Source organism: Bubalus kerabau, chromosome 5 (genome assembly GCF_029407905.1).
Source record: "Bubalus kerabau isolate K-KA32 ecotype Philippines breed swamp buffalo chromosome 5, PCC_UOA_SB_1v2, whole genome shotgun sequence".
Taxonomy (NCBI): domain Eukaryota; kingdom Metazoa; phylum Chordata; class Mammalia; order Artiodactyla; family Bovidae; genus Bubalus; species Bubalus kerabau.
In genome coordinates, this window is record NC_073628.1 from 56873624 (window position 1) to 56886014 (window position 12391).

At 41.0% G+C, this 12391-nt stretch overlaps 1 protein-coding gene across 4 annotated transcripts in view; it reads right to left on the reverse strand.

Moving 5' to 3' along the window:
- DSTYK (dual serine/threonine and tyrosine protein kinase) overlaps positions 1 to 12391 on the reverse strand; it is a 58121-nt gene that overhangs the window by 19477 nt on the left and 26253 nt on the right. For 3 of the 4 annotated variants that reach the window (XM_055581734.1, XM_055581737.1, XM_055581736.1), the window contains exon 3: positions 1620 to 2289. In XM_055581734.1, coding sequence (XP_055437709.1) covers positions 1620 to 2289 — 670 coding nt within the window. The remainder of the gene's footprint in view (positions 1 to 1619; positions 2290 to 12391) is intronic. The other variant, XM_055581735.1, reaches the window with a different exon arrangement.

Below are 12391 nucleotides of genomic sequence, written 5' to 3' on the forward strand. Positions count from 1 at the left end.
GGATCACAACAAACTGGAAAATTCTTCAAGAGATGGGAATACCAGACCACCTGACCTGCCTCCCGAGAAATCTGTATACAGGTCAAGAAGCAACAGTTAGAACTGGACATGGAACAACAGACTGGTTTCAAATTGGGAAAGGAGTACATCAAGGCTGTATACTTTTGCCCTATTTATTTAACTTATATGCAGGGTACATCATGAGAAATACCTGGCTGGATGAAGCACAAGCTGGAATCAAGACTGCCGGGAGAATATCAATAACCTCAGATATGCAGATGACATCACCCTTATGACAGAAAGTAAAGAGGAACTAAAGAGCCTCTTGATAAAAGTGAAAGAGGAGAGTGAAAAAGCTGGCTTAAAACTCAACATCCAAAAAACTAAGATCATGGCATCCGGTCCCATCACTTCATGGCAAATAGATGGGCAAACAGTGACAGACTTTATTTTCTTGGGCTCCAAAATCACTGCAGATGGTGACTGGAGCCATGAAATTAAAAGACGCTTGCTCCTTGGAAAAAAAGCTATGACCTATCTAGACAGCATATTAAAAAGCAGAGACATTACTGTGTCGGCAAAGGTCCGTCTAGTCAAAGCTATGGTTTTTTTTCAGTAGTCATGTATGGATGTGAGTTGGACTACAAAGAAAGCTTAGCATCAAAGAATTGATGCTTTTGAACTGTGGTGTTGGAGAAGATTCTTGAGAGTCCCTTGGACTGCAAGGAGATCCAACCAGTCAATCCTAAAGGAAATCAGTCCTGAATATTCATTGGAAGGACTAATGCTGAAGCTGAAGCTCCAATACTTTGACCACTTGATGTGAAGAGCTGACTCACTAGAAATGACCCTGATGCTGGGAAAGACTGAAGGCAGGAGGAGAAGGTGATGGCAGAGGATGAGATGGGTGGATGGCATCACTGACTCAATGGACATGAGTTTGAGAAAGTTCCGGGAGTTGGTGCTGGACAGGGAGGCCTGGTGTGCTGTAGTCCATGGGGTTGCAAAGAGTTGGACGTGACTGAGCGACTGAACTGAACTGAGAACTAATGTTCACGCAGGAGTCACTATACAAAGTCAGTAGCACCCAGACCTCAGATACCAAAAGACCTGACTAAGCATTTGGCCCAGTTTTGTTAACAGTCACTCATGAAGTATAGGAATGCCAGAAAAGCTAAAACTGCTACTTTGGGAAATCCTTCTGAGTTAGGTCTCAGGAGCACCCTGAAAAGAAAATGAGACCATGACACACAAAAAAGAACCAACAAAGCAGCATGGGCCATGACAAAGGAGTCAGGATTAAAGCATGACTCTGACATTCTTCAAGCAGCTCTTCTGCAGTCTTAAAAAGGCAAGGGGATACAAATAGGAACTGGAGACTAAACAGCAGTATTGGGATGAATTGATCAAATAGGAAGGAATGATGGCAGACTTTTCCAAGAAGGCCTCTCAGAAGAAGAGAGGCCAACTTCGCTCAATGATTTCAGGTAGGCTGCTGCTAATGAGCCCCATCGGGGTAGGTTCCTTTGGGCTTCAGAATTGATGAACTCTACACCAGCTGGAAAGGGCTCGAGGATGCCCCAGTTCCTGCACCCTACCAAGCTCTCTCTAAGACCCACCTTTGAACTCCATGTTGGCGGCATCATCCAGAAGTTCCTCCTTCATGGTGTTAAGAGTCTCAACGATCATGTCCTTCATTTCCTCTTGCTTCCGGTTGGCAATATTCATCAATGATTCATACAGCTCATTCTCCTTTTTTCGAGTGTATTCCAGACGTTTGGGCGTAATCTGCAGGTCCCGCTGCATGTCAAAAGCCTGGTTAATGAAGATGTCGAGGCAGCGGCAGTGCACCAGGTTCAGGGCCTTGGCTGCGTCCACCAGGCGCGTCTGCAGCACCTGGTGAGAAAACGTGTTCAAGTGTCTCAGCTTCTCACTTTGCTCCACCAACATGCTCTGAGCTTTGGTGTCCTGGCCAGGGGCCCCACAGTTACACTGGCTGCTGCTCAGATAGCCCAGGTCAGTCAGCTGGCGATGAAGCGGCGATCTTTCACTCTCCATTCTTTCAGTGGAGGAGTCAATTATCTCCGAGCCCAGCTTCGGCACTTTGAAAAAGAATATGGGAAAGGAGAAATACTTTCGGATTTCCTGAAGCTCTTGCTCATCCCTCTCAGAGAGTTCATCTTTGTGGAGCGCATAGGTTATCACAGGCAAGAAATCATTCACCAAGTCACCCAGAACATCCACTGTGGGCCGGAGGCCTTGGCACGGTGCTACCACAATGTCCACTTCCTGGAAGGGGAAGGGGGTCATATCAGCACTTCAGGGTCAGAACCAGTCCTTGCCTCCCCAGAGTCCCACACTGAGAGCAAAATGCAGATCTGTGATGGGGCAACTGGGCTTCAGTATATGCCCCAATCACTTGTCCCCTCCTTCCTCGGTTAGCAACACTCCCTGCTGCCACCTAAGCAGGCAGGCACTCATCAAGAGAGAGTGAAAAAACAAGTAAGCAGGAAGGATGGCAGTCCTTTCAGCCATTTAGATTAAAAAAGAACCTGGAGTCCCTTTTGTTGCTTTGGAAACTCCCGCTGATTCCCTCTGTGAAGAACTCTGAGACTGGGAGTGGATCTGCCTGGAACATTCCTCCCCCTCTTTCTAACCTCAACTTTCATCCTCAACTTTCTAACTCCCATGCATCCTTTAAATCTCAGTGTATACACTGTGTCATACCCTTCTGGAGTCTCTCCTAATAGGAAATCCCTATTAGGGGAGCACTCGCTACTTCTCCTTCTCTTAATGGTCAATACACTTATATACTTATAATTTATTTATTTAAAAACAAGTTTTTTTTTCCAATTAGCCCATAAACTCTTCCGAGAGAGGGAACATGTCTATCTTTTTCATTCCTGTAACTCCAGTGCCTGGTATAGAGTAAGTCCTTAACACTGTTGAATCAATCAATCAAGCAGCAAACTAAAGGTTAGATCTGTCAAACATTACTATCCTATCTTAAGAGTTGGCAAACATCCCACGGTCTCAGCCATCTAGGTCTCAGGAATACCTTTAAGCTCATGATCACTTGGTCTGGCAGAGACTAAGGTGTGCCTACCCAATATTTAACTTCTGCATCATTGGGAAGGCAATGTCTTTTATAGACGGGGCAGCCAATAATAGGTAGGACAACAGAAAGCTCTTCAAAGGGTTGAATCTGCTAGCAAGTACACCCTTTGGCCCTGCCCTTCTTGCCTGGAGCACAGGTGTGACAGACAGAGCAGCAGTGGTCATCCTACAGCCCCTGGGCAATCATGAGAGTAGAAGCCAGCCTGAGGATGAGGAAGCAAAAAGAAATCGGGAGTTTGGATCTCTGATGACTACAGAGCTGCCACACCAGCTCTCAACTGCCTAGCTTTGGACTTATGTAAGGGAAAAATATATTAATGTCTGTCTTGCTTAAGCAAACCCCTATTTTTCTGATTGTTACCTATGTTTGAACCCAGTCATCACTGATACACCCAACTCCTAAACAGGTCATTTCCCTAGCTAGTAGTTTCTGCTTATCATTCTACTTCTTAACTAAGGCTCTCAACTCACTTAAGAGCATACATTCCCATTCATATGGGAATATGGAGGGAAATAAATTTTGCTCCTCTAAACCTCTGAAACTGCCTACTTTGCCTGGCACTCCAGACCTAAGCACTGATCTAGAGACTCGGGCCCATATTACCACTGCAGGCACACCAACCCTAAGTCTGCAGACTCAAAGTCAATCCTTTGCAGAATTCTAAAATGTTTTAAAGAGTTTTCCTTTTTTATCTCCTTCTCCAGACAATGGAGAAAGGGCTGGGAAATGCCAGCTTATTGTTTCTTGTACTATGTGTAGTGTGTGTGTGTGTGTGTGCGCGCGCTTGTACTAAAGAACAGAGAGTGAGAGACAGCAAGCTCTTATTTCCACCAAAGCACAAAGGTCTCACCTTCCTCAACAAAGAATTTATAAATTTTATTCTCAGGTAGGCCACAGAGCTTTCATTTGGCTGGCCACTTTGAACTCCCTAAAACTAAAAGTGCTTTTAGCATCTCATCATTTGTAATTTGAGCAAACACTGTATAAATTTACTTGCTTTCTAGCCAAGCCTAGGCCAAGAAGAAATCTGCGATTCACCTGTGCCTCAAACTGCATGGAATGTTTTCTGACTGGAAGATTGATCTGACACTCACTCTGCTATTTGAAACAAGCCGTTTCACTGCCCTGAGTCACAGTGCTGGAGTATGAATCGTTTCATGAGGCACATTCAAAAAAGAGGGTACATAAGGACATTTAAGGTCCAAAGTATAGCATGCAATCGCTTAAATGCCAACATTCTAATCACATATAGTAATTACAGACTAGAAGAGAATTTCAAGAAATGAAAAGTTATAACAAGATAATTATAGGTGACAGTGGCTTAAAAAAATTTTTTTAAATGGCTTCTGTCTTAAATATATCTTTTTAAAGATATAAATCAATCAAACTTATTAGAGAAATATTAAGAGAAAAAAGTCTAAATATTTAAACCAAAGTAAGTATTGTTTAGAAAGTTTTCAGGAAGAATTTTGCTGCTTGTTTATTTGATGGATTTTCTTAAAATTTTAAAGTGAATTTCCAGGTTTTTCTCAAAGGACCATTTTATGTGTGCAACAGAACTGTCAGCCAAAGCTGCCAAGTCCACTTGTAGAACCAATATCCTTTGTAAAGGAGAGCCGACTTTATTTGCTCACAAATGCAAATTCATTTTTGGAAAAAAAAAAAAAGGATTCAGTGGATAGAGAGGATGTGGTGTATATATGTACACACACACACACCCCTACCTATACCTCCCTGGTGGTTCAGATGGTAAAAAAATCTGTCTGCAATGCAGGAGGACCTGGGTTCGATCCATGGGACTGGAAGACCCCCTGGAGAAGGGAATGGCTACCCACTCCAGTATTCTTGCCCGGAGAATTACACGGACGGAGGAACCTGGTGGGCTACAGTTTATGGGGTCACAAAGAGTTAGATGACTGAGCAACTAACACTTTCACTACATAATACACACACACACACATACACATACAGTGGAATACTACTCAGCCATAAAAAGAATGAAATTTGGCCATCTGCAGCAACATGGATGGACCTGGAGGGCACTGTGCTAAGTGAAACGGACACAGAAAGACAAACACTGTATGATCTCACGTACATGCGGCATTTAAGAAATAAAACAAGCTAGTGATTATAACAAAAAGGAAACAGATACACAGGTACCGAGAAAAAACTAGTGGTTACCAGTGCGGACAAGGAAGGAGAGATGGGAAAGATTGGGGTAGGGGATTATGAGGTACAAACTTCTGTGTATAAAATAATAAGCTTCAGGGAATATAGCCCATATTTTATAAATAACTATAAATGGAATATAACCTTTAAAAATTGTGAACCACTACGTTTTCTACCTGTAACTTACATAATACTATACATCAGCTGTACATCAAGCTTTAAAAATCCCCCTAAAATGAACTCTGATGGCAGATACTGCCTGGTGCATTGGCACCTAGAGGGAAAGTACTACTCCTAAATGTATCTTGTACAAACAAAAATGGATAGAAAACAAGTACCATGCTCTCTCTTCTCCATTCCCCAGTTAATTAATTTGTGTAGCCGGTCTCATTGTTCTGACTATCTTGACTGTTGGAAGACAGGCAAAAAGAGCTGCTGCTGAGACCCTGGCAACAGTACAAACTAGACTGGAATGTGATACATGATTCTGCAATACTCACGGCAAAGAGATGACTCATGCCTGACAGTTATAAACAAAAAGGGAAGCCGCACTGTCTCCTGGAGACAGGGAGTGAAAAAAATTCACAGAGAGGATGAGCCCTGTTCTTGGCCCATATATTACAGCCACCTGAGAGAGAAGACTGACCTCAGACTATTTCATGGAAGGCTGTACTCCTTCCTGGCACTTAGAACAGTGTTTGCACTTACTGAGCATTCAATAAATAAATGTGTAATTACTGGATGAATGAATGATGCCTTTACTATTTGCTCAAAACCATTTTCAATCATCATATGTAAAACTGTCTATTTTTTAACCCATATCTCACACATTTATCTGGAACTGCTGTTTGCGTCTACTCTAAGAATGAAGCAATGAGGAAGCATTTTGCTCTGAAATCAGTCACAGAAGAAGAATCCAGGGAATCAGAAGAGTACGCCATAATTCCCGTTTTGAGTTGCAGAAAATTCCTAAAGAGATGTCTCTTTTATAATATATCTGCACAAATCTGTGGAATCTACAGAAGCTGATATATTACCATCAATTCTCTTGGCAAGATTAAGAGAATATAATAAAAAAGCAAACTGCTACTCTGCAAACACCAGGATTTTCCTCTTTGGTTGTTTTTTTTTAATATACAATTACAGTATCATAAATGCCAAGAAGAAATGGTTCAGTCACTGAAGCCTGACCACTTCCTAAGAATACTGGCTCTGACTGGTGAGGACTCTTACTCTATGGCTCACAGTACATTACACCCTCAGCGATTGCTAAGGATGGTCGTCTTAACCAACAGTTCAAACAGAAGACGATCATACACTCAGATAGGTCATGAGTGTCTTTGCCTACAGCTCTGCAACCTCATTCCATCACACAGAAAAGCAGCACATAACTAGGTCCTACCCCTTGCATAACAACGGACACATCCCGGACTCCAGTCCCTGTCTCCATATTCTATCAACCATCACCATCAATTCTCCTCCCATGCCCACTATCACAGAACAATAGGAGGTTTTCCCCATTTTACACAGGGTTGATTCTTCCTCATTTGTGTACAGTTCTCTGAAATCACTATCACTCTTAAACGTCAATTATACAGTAAGGCAAATACATTCCTCCACAGTGTTGCAGAGAGTCACACCACTGAGCACACACAGTCCATGCATACCCCCTCTTCCTGTTACACTGTAGAAAATACCCTGACTCTTGATCTGAACTCTCTCCAGTGGGGAGCTGTGACTGAGCTGCTTTCTAGAATATAATAGGCCACAAGCAGCTGTGCCAACCCAGGGCTTCACCCTAGCAGTCCACATAAAATGGATACTAGCTCATCTCCCTAGCCAGTAAAAGTAGGGAGTGGTAACTTACAGATCAGAACAAGACTTGAGAAAAACCATAATCCCAACCAAAGCCCTCAACTAGCCACAGAAAGCATGAGACCATCATGCTAAAAGCGGAAGTGTGTTTATGATCCCAAACACATCAAAGCAAAGGCTTTAGATGTGCATCTCAACTCACAAGCATGAAGCCCTCCAGGATCAAAACTATCTGATTTCATATTGTGATGAATCAGATAACACACAAGTTGACAAGAAGGTACTGAATAGCCTCCTACTGTGTGGATATTCAAACATCCAGGTGCCCACAGATACAAAATTAGGAATGTGAATTCTCTCACCATTTACTAGACTCATCAAGAAAGACAACAGAAGAATGGAGAAGAAAGAAATGTCTGAAGAAAGTTAAAAGTTACCTTTTAACTTTATAACTTTAACTTCTGTATTTTTTTTTACTTTTATAACATCTCTCTCTTCTTTCATTTTATTACAAAAGTACTTCATAATAATTATGAAGAACTTTGCTTCTAAATGGAGCACAATAATAAGTCTAGGTAAGTAGGAACCAGAAGGACTTAAGTCTCACAATGGAAGGAGACCCAATATGGATGGCTGTCAGGGAACATATGGGTGGCTGAGAGAGGAAATCCTCCTCTCAATTCATTCAAAGGGAGGCTTACTATGGGCCAGACACTGTGCTAGATGCTTTACACCTAGCCTCACACCAGCGCTAAAACACATGGATTACTACTTCGGTTTTACAAATGGGGGATGCCCTAGGACCACAGTCACACAGTTAAGTAACAAAGCCAGGATGTAAATCCAGGCTCACCTGACTACAAAGACCGTGTATAAACAGTGACTGAGGTCCACTGTGTCAGGAATTGTCTGGCCTGATGTTAGGGAAGTTCTGAGAGAAGAATAAAGGATGGACAAGATGATTTCAGGGACTCTAACAGTCCTAGCTTTCTGTGTTAAAAGTATATGTTGGCAACAAGTAAAAAGCCCTGCTCTGCTCAAAAAAGGAAGATTAAGACCATAATCTCTGCCAGATTTTCTCCCAAAGAGCTAACCTTGGAAGGCCAAAAGTGAACAAGTGGTGGTGAATTGAGAAAATAGCCCTTTAAGCTAGTCTTTTTAAGAGGGATCAAGGCTACTACAGCGAGCATGGGATTTTAAAAAGAATCGTGCCTTTAAAGCATACATATCCTTAATAGGTAAATTAACCTATAGTAAGTTATTACCAGGTTTGTTAACAAAGAGCAATGTATTGGTTGTATTTCACTATGTATGTTAGTGTGTGTTAAGGGAAGGCAGAGAGATGCTGAATTCAAAGAACATAGAATTACTGCCTAGAAGGAACTTATATTCAGCATTTGCCTGAACTTCCCAAATCCTTTTTTAACACATTACTTTTAGTTCCCCTTTCTTTTTGCCCCATAAAATAATGGTTTCTTTATTTTAATATATATTTTTAGAATACCATTCTTTATTTCTCTTATACATATTACTCCAACTTTGTTCTTTTTCCCTTGGAAATGGCCATCTTTGACCTAATTCCATATACTCTCTTTTCCAAAAGTACCCACTTACTGTCAGATAAAAGACTATCACCCAAACTTCTTTCATATGGTTTACCTTTCAATCGAGATACATTCCAGAGAAGACATAGTATCTAACTTAGTAAGCAACACTTAACAAATTTAGTTTCATAAGGCACCAAAACAAATGCCAAAAATTAAACAAAACTTGAAAGAAGACGGTTTTCTAGCAACAATGTTTAATGAATTTGGGGGTTTAAATTTTGCATAAACTTGTCATTTTTACTTTGATTTGGGGTTGTGAAAGTATTAACTGATGAGAAATTAAAAAAAAAACAAAAAACAGTGTCTGTATGGACAGAACAGAGAGCTTAGAAACAGACCCACACACCTATGGTCAATTAATTTCCAACAAAGGAAGCAAGATATACAATGGAGAAAGACTGTCTCTTCAGCAAAGTAGTGTCCTGAAAGCTCATGAGTCAGAATCCCAAGGCAATAGAAATAAAAGCAAAAATAAACAGATGGGACCTAATCAAACCTATAAGCTTTTCCACAGCAAAATGAAAAGAATAATCAATATGAATAATCAATAATCAAAATGAAAAGACAATATACAGACTGAGAGAAAATATTTGCAAATGATGTGACTGACAAGGGTTTAATGTCCAAAATACACATATAGCTCACATAACTCAATAACCAAAAATACAAATGACCCAATCAAAAAATGAGAAGACGTAAATACAGGTTTCTCCAAAGAAGAGATATAGATGGCCAATAGACACATGAAAAGATGCTCAACATCGCTAATTATTAGAGAGGTGCAAATCAAAACTATAAGGAGATGACAGAGGAATGGATAAAGAGGATACAGTACACTCATACAGTGGAATATCACTCAGCCTTAAGAAAGAATAAAACATTACCATTTGCAGCAACATGGATGGACCTAGAGATTGTCATACTGAGTGAAGTAAGTCGGGTAGGGAAAGACAAATATCATATATATTGCTTATGTGTGGAATCTAAACAAAAATGGTACAAATAAACTTATTTACAGAACAGAAATGGAGTCACAGATGTAGAAAACAAATTTAGGATTACCAGAGAGGAAAACAGGGGGAGGGATAAACTGAGAGACTGTGACTGACACACACATCACAGGACCTACTATCACATATTACAGCACAGGGAGCTCTACTCAGCACTCTGTAAGGACCTGTATGGGAAAAGAATCTAAAGAATGGTTATACGTATAACTGATTCACTTTGCTGTACTCCGAAACTAACACAACATTATACATCACCTATACGCCAATAAAAATTTTTTAAAAAATAGATCACAACAGCAGAATAAAACTACAGTAAGGTACCATCGCACACCAGTCAGAAGGGCCATCATTAAAAACTCTACAAATAACAAATGGTGAAGACGGTGTGGAGAAGCCTCCTACACTCTTGGTAGGAATGTAAATTAGTATAGCCACTATGGAGAACAGTATGGAAGTTCCTTAAAAAACCAAAAATAGAGTTGCCCTATGATTCAGCAGTCCCACTGCTGGGCATATGTCCAGAGAAAACTCTGATCTGAAAAGACACAGGCACCCTAGTGTTCACAGTAGCACTATTTACAAAAGCCAAGACACAGGAGCAACCCAAGCGTCCACCCACAGAGGAATAGATAAAGATGTGGTACATATACACAACGTACACTTCTCCTCGGCCATAAAAAAGAATGGAATAGTGCCATTGGCAGCAACATGGATGGAGCTAGAGAGCATCACACCAAGTGAAAGAAATCAGAAAGATAAATGCCATATGGTGTCACTTATATGTAGAATCTAAGATATGATACAGATAAACTTATTTATGAAACATAAACAGACTCACAGACAAAGAAAACAAACTTCTGGTCACCAAAGAGGAAAGTGGGTGAGGAGGAATAAACTAAGTGAGAGTTTGGGATGAGCAGACACAAACTACTATATGTAAAACAGAGAAACAAGAGGCTTCTACTGTATAGCACCGAGAACTACATTCAACATCCTGCAGAAAACCATAACGGAAAAGAGTTTGAAAAAGAACATATATACAGACAGATACATACATACATATAGGACTGAATCACTTTGCTGTACAACACTGCAAATCAACTAAAAAATTATATACCAAATAAAACAGCTTTTAATTTTTAAAGATTAAAAAGTAAAAATATCAATGTCACTATGAAATGACAAATAGATTACTTCCATTGATGGCTACTGAGGGTTATAAAGAGAAAATTTAACTATTTCAACTCATTAGAGTTCAAAGTAGCAAAGAAAAAAAATAAGTTTATTTGCAAGTCATTAGACCTTTCTTGGAAACATCAGTGTACTTCCGTTCCCTGAAGTACCCCTTCCCAGACATCACCAGGAGCCAGGCACCATGACGTGACAGCCCCGCGGCCACGCGACACACGTGTCTTCCCGCGGGGCCAGGACACCTGGGAGGGCACACACGCGACCGGCGAGAGCAGAGTGCTGAGGGCTGAGCAACAGCCGTCAAAGGGGAGAAGCCGCCGCTGGGCCGCAGGAGTCCCATCTCAGGCCGAGGACGCGCAACCACCTCGTTTCCTTTTATTCCTTCTCTTATAGGTGTTCATAGGGAAAAACACAGCTAGGCTCACATACATCAGACTGAGGCAATTCTAAGGCAGACGACTGTGTGCCACTGGACTTGTAAATGGAACAAAAAAGAAAAGGAGCTGAGATATACACCAGAAAGGGGGTGAAGGTTAGGATGGGGAAGGATGTACATGAAGACAAAACTAATGAACATGGAGAAGGGTGAAATGTACTGCCAACTGGAAAATGACCATGTTTTGACACTAAATGAGGTTTCAGGAACTAATGGCTTGACAGTATTCCTCTATTATTGAATTATGAACTGAGAATCTCAGGGGACCCAGAGCTCAAAAACTGGGAATACTGTAGTATTTCATGTGGGTACCATGTGGTATGGGTTCCATGTGAGTTGCCCTACTCTGAAACAAATTGAAAATGGCTAATTTATGAGGACTTTAAAGTAACATATTAGAAGAATGACCATTGTGTAAGAGGGTAAGGGGAAATTCTGCTTAAGTAATTTGACAGTTAAAAATGAACATCACATTTCCCCTAATTCAATCTTGGTTTCCTTTAGCTAAACGTTTCCTTTCTTTACGACCCCTTTTAGGAACCAAATTGAAGGGCTGTTTAGAGCTAATTCTCTGGTTCTAAATATAACTGGAGCTAAAAAAAAGATCTTTCTCACTGGCAAGAAAAATCTTCAAGGTAGCTTAGGAAATGCTCCCAGCAGTAAGCCAATGGAGACAGGAGTCTGACGACGGTGGCAGAGCAGAGCCTGAGGCCGCAGAGGCTAAGGCCCCTCTGAGGCCACCATCAGGGGGGTTCTAAAGTTAGAAATGCGGGGGTCCGTGGCTGTTTCCACATCAAAATCACTGCCGTATAAAGCAGATCCAAAGAAACATTACTATAGAAGCCTCACAAACCACATAAACAGAACACGGGAGGCTAGAAAGTTCTTCAAGAAAAGAGAAGGATATTTCTCATGAAAGGGAATCTATACATATTTCAACCATGCAGAGAAAACTGGTTAGGTATCTTAACTTCCCTCCCAGCCAAGTAGCCTTCTTAATTGTTAACTCAGTTTGAGTGCTTACTATATATACACGGGGGTTTCC